The 6965-nt window shown below is 32.7% G+C and overlaps 1 protein-coding gene across 1 annotated transcript in view; it reads left to right on the top strand.

Annotated features, from left to right (window-relative positions):
* Positions 1-6965, top strand: part of LOC117120977 — a gene marked incomplete at its 3' end in the record, with an annotated part of 53671 nt that overhangs the window by 42680 nt on the left and 4026 nt on the right. Inside the window, exons 20-25 of the mRNA XM_033266079.1 lie at positions 103-234; positions 1567-1908; positions 3031-3129; positions 3944-4057; positions 5740-5917; positions 6199-6458. Coding sequence (XP_033121970.1) covers positions 103-234; positions 1567-1908; positions 3031-3129; positions 3944-4057; positions 5740-5917; positions 6199-6458 — 1125 coding nt within the window. The remainder of the gene's footprint in view (positions 1-102; positions 235-1566; positions 1909-3030; positions 3130-3943; positions 4058-5739; positions 5918-6198; positions 6459-6965) is intronic.

Below are 6965 nucleotides of genomic sequence, written 5' to 3'. Positions count from 1 at the left end.
TATATATATATATATATATATATATATATATATATATGTATATATATATAATATATGTTTATATGTTTATACATAAAGGTGTTTTATATTTTGATTTATTAGATCCTTGTGGATTTGTGTGTCGCGATGGTCTATGTTTAGACAACATTTTCGTTTGTAATAATGTTGAAGAATGTTCTTTTGGTGAAGATGAGTTGAATTGTTTTCCTGTTTTTACGACATATCAGCCGCCAGGTTTGTATCATTAATGTTTGTGTAATAAGTGAAGTGTTAAGTTATTTACAGTAAACGTTTAATACTGATGTTAACATGTAAATATTTGTTTATTATTATTACTATAAAATATTCAACAACAAAAAAATAGATTATTAATGTAGTAGAACATTGATGATTCTGAATCTTAAAATGCAATCATAAATCAGATCGCAGCCACATAAACGTATGCAATAATTGTTGAGATCTTAAACGTATTAATAACTAAAATTAAAACATTTTAAGTTGTAGGAGAAATGTAGAGCTCTAGATAATTGAAAATGCAATTTTCTATACAAGAAAACGTAGGCCTACACGATCTTTCTGTGAATTTTAAATCTTTTTCTACTGTATTTCCGTCATTTTTTATGCCTTTTTTCCTCAGTTATTATCGCTTGCCTCCTTTGTTTTTTTACCTTTTCTCCTTTTTGTTGTGTCAATTTTTGTACTTAAGGGAAGAGGAAAAAGAAATGGTTTTTCTTTTTATTTTTTATATGGATGTGCCATTGGTCAAAGTCAATAAATATGATTTGTTTTCATGGCTACTGTGAAATTCAGTTTTTTTGAATCATTTATATTTTTACAGTATTGAAAATCAACTTTGGATATTACTCACATTGAAAATTGATTTCCAGTATTTGCATATGGGAGATATCATAAGTTAAAATAGGGCTCATTTTTTCACTCTCAGAAATACGGATTATTGATAAAATATAATAAATCACATAATTCAAAGTATAACTTTTTAAAAGGAGGTTTGTAGGGAGGTAGTTACAATGTTGCTTTTATCTGCTTGTGTATATGTCAGGGGAGGGGTGACAGATAATAAGTATGAATCAACCACTTTGATGAACTATTTGTATATCAAAACCATTATAATGGTGATTATGGAGAAGATGATGATTATGATGATTATAATAAAATGATGATTTGATATGATTTAAATGCAAAGCTCCACACAATGTTGTCTCGTCATTGGTGACACATTAAAAGCTAAATGTGTTTAGGTTTCTGACGTGTTTAGCATTAGGTGTTTGACACCATGATGTTAAATACCTAAGCACATTTAGTTCCAATTACGTCAAGATCCTAAGCACGTTAAGATATATCTAAACACGTTTAGTTTTTAAACATGTCACCAAAGACAGGACAACATTGCGTGGGGTTTTGAATTTATATCCTCCACGCTGATTTTACAGTGTAATGACAAAACCTTTTATTATTTTATACGTCATATTTCTTTTTTATTACTTCATTTACTTCATTCTATTACTTCATGCGTGTACCAAATTTTGATATATTTTTTATTTTCAGTTGCATGTGAACCATCGTTTATACACCTGAACACTTCTGGCCAATCACAATCATTTTCCTCTCCAAATTACCCGAACAATTACTACAATAACTTATATTGTCAATGGACAATATATGTCCCAGAGGATCTGGCGATACACCTTCAGTTCAATGACTTCAGCCTTGAATATGGATTTGATTATTTGAGGATAAGTTCTGAAAGCATAAGTACTACCAGTTTTACGGGAGCAAACTTCCACTCTGTATTGTCTGAGAGCAACGAATTGTTGGTAGTAATGTATACAGATGGAAGTGTAACCTACAGAGGCTTCAATGCAATTGTGAAAGCAGTTAATCTAAGTGGTAAGTTTGATTCAATAGTAGTAAACTGTATTGTCACTATCAAACGTAATGGTAATTCTTTGTGTGGACTGCAAATGCAGACAGAAAAATGAGTGCCCATTATTATTAAATGGAAATTACCTCATCCACAACTTTATCTACAAACCGACATCACTACACAAAATGACACTAAGCATTATATTGGTCTAATGGAAAAACAGATTAGACACATTGTCTGTGTTATTTGCTGTTCTCTGATTCCCCACATCGGATGGAAACCCACTTTGACAGTAATTTATTTTACTTTTTGGTTATCCTGTCGGCCCTTGTGGGGAATTAGAGACCAACATTTATTGTATCTTTTTTGTTCTCTTTGACTGTTTTATCCTTTTATATTGTAATTGTTTTTGGTTAAATAAATGAAATGAAATAAATGAAATGAAACTGAAAAGCAGGAACACCCACTTTACCATAATGTGAACCATAATTCAACGAGCGAAAATTAATACATCATCGCATTTGATCGTAAAAAAATATTGAACAAGCGATCCGAGTTAATTTCTGCATGTAGTTATTGCTACAAATACCTACTCAAAAACTGCTAATTTCTACTCCCACTTTCTCAACCTCAATACTTCTAATCAGAACAACTTTCATTCACCTACAAAATTGCTCACCACTTATAAATATACCATTCCTATAGCTCATTTTTTGTTTACAATTTATGCTATTTTTTGTCAATTGATTGTTTAACAGTGCTTTACTTTAACATCTTAATCTAAAAAATAACAATCGATGGTATTTATAACAATGTAAAATGCAATGATATACTATAGACCCAATATACAAAGGCAGTGTAAAGTGTTATGCGTTACCATTATATTTACAAAATTACAAAACCTCCCCTAAGATGAAGGGGTAAACTATTTCTGGTGGCAGTAAACTCTTTGATGGAGGTGATTTCAAAATTATGGCAATCATCTTTTTATTGTGATGGATGTTGTCACATAAAAATGTATGTTTTATAACTCCTTAACAATTATAAAACAATAAGTGACTCCTCTGCGATTCACAGCCCGAATATTGTTTGATGGGTGATAAATTCTATATCCTAATAGCTTGTTTTTGTTGTTTTTTTTATAGAAATTTTTGTATGTGATGATTTTGAATTTGTATTATTGGAACAAGTGTGTGATGAAATCATTGATTGTGCTGACTTTAGTGACGAGTTACAATCTTGCCGTAAGTATGGAAATAAATCATACACAAATGCTTGGGTGCAATCTACGAATTTTGAGTCTGCGTAGAATATGCAGAAACTCCAATTTGTAGTATTTAGGTATAATGCGCAGAATCTTTCTAAATCAGAGTGTTTGCAAATCTTCTTTTATATTGTTAAATTTTTGAAACAAATAACTTTACAACTAAAGCAAGTGGGCCATTGATTACTTTGTATTATTTCACATATAGTGTAAAATTTTCTTTGATATTTTAATGATACTCTTTTTTTGTATATCAAACAACAATTTGTTATTTTTAAATATAAAATGCTCATTTGACTAAATAATAGCTCACCCTACCGGTAGGCCTCGCTGTTATAACCAAAGAGTATAAATAGAACAAGAGAGCCAACAACGCTCATTGAGAGCATCTAGTGTAGGACGCCAACTAACGCTTGTATGTTTTTTATTACCCAGTACTCCACCGCGCACGGTCGGTTTGTCTGTTTATTTGTTCTCCAAAAGATACTGTACGTTTGTTTTCTCTTACTGAGTTTATAGCGGGCGTGTTTCAACCGCACTGCGCAGCGCTGCACTGGGTAATAAAAAGAACATACAACCGTTAGTGGGCGTCCTACACAGGCGTGACGTTTTTACCAACGGGACTTTGCTCTCTTGTTCTATTTATACTCTTTGTTATAACCCTCAGTTCATCTCTATACGCTATCTGTACGCATTCCACCAATTGTATCATAATGCTAAATGAAATATAAACATGACACTTTATTATCAATATAATATAATTGTATTATAAAACAATGATTGTTTGTTTACAGCTTGTAGTGACGACAGTTTTCAGTGTGCGAATGGTGTCTGTATTGCCGCTGCAAAACGATGTGACCGAGAAAATAACTGTCTCGATTGGTTAGATGAACAAGGCTGCTGGAATGGTAAGAGTAATTCGCAGAGAGGGATTAATGTGTTTAATGTGACTAGGCACCAGCGGATTTTTTTGAACGTGAAAAAATAATTTTTAAAATTGTATTGTATTTTATAGTATAGTAATGTATATTTCTATGTAATTGTTTACTTTTTCACAATTTTAAGTGATGGTATTTACTCAATTGTACACTCAACGTTTCACACACCACACTTTTTTGTTATTTGTAGGTGGTATTTAGGAATACTGAAATACCTTGAAGATCTATATATATATATCGTTGTACTGTGTTATTATTATAATTTTTATTATTATTAATATTATTTAATTTTTTGTTACACTCTATTGTTTATCTTTCATTATCTGTGTGTTTAATTTGCATGAGATAAGCTGTAGACTTTACTGTAGTTTAAGATTAGGTCTGGGGTCCCCTTACAGGCTTCTGTCTCCTTGGTACCTGGCACTTGTAGGCCTATCAGCTTTTATAAAAAAAATGTAACGATATACAAATGAATAAATATTGTATTTAAATAAGGATTAAAACCATCGCCGTTATTAATCTGAACTCCAATAGGAAACTACCCAAAAATACAATAATGATTTTATATAGTCTTAATATGCCAATTCATGGTTATTGACTGAACTGCGCATGCACGTATCCTACAGTATCCAGGCCAATCAACATACACTTGTTTTAATGGCGTTTTTGTTGATTGACCTTCAAAACAGCCTGCCTGGTTCTAACTATCAATTGGCTTTTTAGGTAATCTGGAATAGGGGATCACCTTTTTTCGTGCATTTTATTTCACCATTCTGTTAATTGCAAATCGATTTTCATGAAATAGAAATTGTGAGTTGTCTTTGCCAAAATCCTGTTGGCACTGTACTGACATATTTCCTCATAGGTATACTATGCTTAATCTTACAACCAATGTGACTATTGGTGAGAGCAGCTTAGCTTAGTCAGCTAAACTGGTGGTAGCCACTGTGTGTGTACACTGAAGCGTGGACATCTCTAGGCGGTCCCTGGTTCAATTCATATTGCTGCTTTACTTGTGTTTCAGCTGGAGGGCAATAATAGCGCACTCTCTTTTGGATGAGACGTTTAAGCCATTGGTCTATTGTGCATTATGGCCCATGTGCACGTTAAAGAATATAGTATTGGATTGTGTCCCGGTGTACTGCTCAATCACCACCAGAAGGACCCCACTGGAAATAAGTCCTATTTAGACTTTTGTGAGTTATCCTTGGTGTTTACACCGAATAAATTCATCCATTATCAGACTAAAACCTGTAATGTCGATCACTATGTTTACTCTAACTTGAGTAAGCCCATTGCCCGTAGAACTGAGAAAATTGTTTTTAGACATGCTAAGGACTGTATAAATGCTTTTTTTAACTCCGTTTTCATGTCATTCCCACGGATGTTGGATGAGATCCCTTATTCTGTTACCGATTTATTTCTTTTTGGTGATTGTGCTTTTTTCTCTGCTTTGTCTGCTTTCTTTCTCTGTTTTATGTTAATTAAACCCTGTTTGTTTCTGTTCTAGTACTAGTTGGAGAGTCTTTGCACAGTGAATTTGTTTGCTTTGTGACAATCTGCCAGAATATTACTAGGTTTGTGGTGTTTGTAACAATTTGGAAAATAAATAAATGAAAATGAAAGTGAAATAAGCTATTTCTTTATAACAGTTACTTCTGAAGAATGTGGATCACAACCTTTCTTACCTGCTGAAGATAGGATTGTTGGAGGTGAAGATGTACCACCAGGGAAATGGCCGTGGATTGGTTCAATCACAGTATATGGATCTCATTATTGTGGTGCTGCATTGATTGATCGTGAATGGGCGTTGACAGCTGCTCATTGTCTGTAAGGGTTTAGATAAGTACTGTATATGTTTTTCGCTAAATCGTCTAAAAAACCTTAATATAATTTATTGTTCAGTTTGGAAAACATCCTTATGATGTCGACTAGACCGATTGATATATTTTCATTCACATTTTTGTAGTGTGATAGTTCTAACCAATTTGTTTTATCTAACTTACGCATGGCTATATGAGCATTTCTTATGGTATCATTGTTTCTAATTGTTTGAACAGAGACGGAGAACTAATGCTTAACTTTGTTGTAAAATACATGTTTTTTCTTAGTGGTAGAAGAATAGACTACATCAGATTCGGCACCACAGATCTTGAGTTCCATCCTTCAGTCTTTTATGAGGAGGTTGGTGTAGCTGAGGCGCTTCCCCATCCAGACTATGATGATTATACGTTAGCGAATGACATTGCCCTTCTGAGGCTAGAAAGACCAGTCAGTTACAGTGCATTTATACAGCCTATTTGCTTTGGTGAAGATTTTGCAGTCGGTACTGAATGTGTGAGTGCTGGTTGGGGTCAACTGTATGAATACGGTAATATTCTAATAACAATTGTGGTATAAACATATTATTTAATTAAATAAATTTATTGTATAAACTCACTATAACATGTCATTGTTTTTGCGTAATATCATTTATATTTAGTGCTTCAGCAAAAAAAAAGAAACAAAAACACGAATACCTTATTAATGACTTTTTTGTAGTTCAAATATAATTTATAACTCAAATTTAAATAGACATGCACTATTTTAAAATAAAATTTGTATTGTTAAAAAGTATAGCTTCGTTGCTAGGTTCGTATGCAACCACTTTGGTTTAATGATGTATGTGGTTCTTATCCAACTCCAGCGCTTGGGTTTTCAAAAATATTACTGGCGAGTATATCCACATATTCTATATATTCAGTGTATTTAAAAAAAAATATAATTTAGCCTAGCAGCAGTGAATGCATGGTAACATTCGGCAGTAGAATGTTTCTTTTTTTGCATGAAAGCTTTTTTTTTTCTCGCTCATACTCAAATAATCGCCTGGATTCAATAG

This window comes from Anneissia japonica, unplaced genomic scaffold (genome assembly GCF_011630105.1).
Source record: "Anneissia japonica isolate Jap-2015-1 unplaced genomic scaffold, ASM1163010v1 scaffold288125_len146548_cov173, whole genome shotgun sequence".
Taxonomy (NCBI): Eukaryota; Metazoa; Echinodermata; class Crinoidea; order Comatulida; family Comatulidae; genus Anneissia; species Anneissia japonica.
Note: the sequence above shows the minus strand (reverse complement) of the source record. Positions and strands in the feature narration are given on the sequence as shown.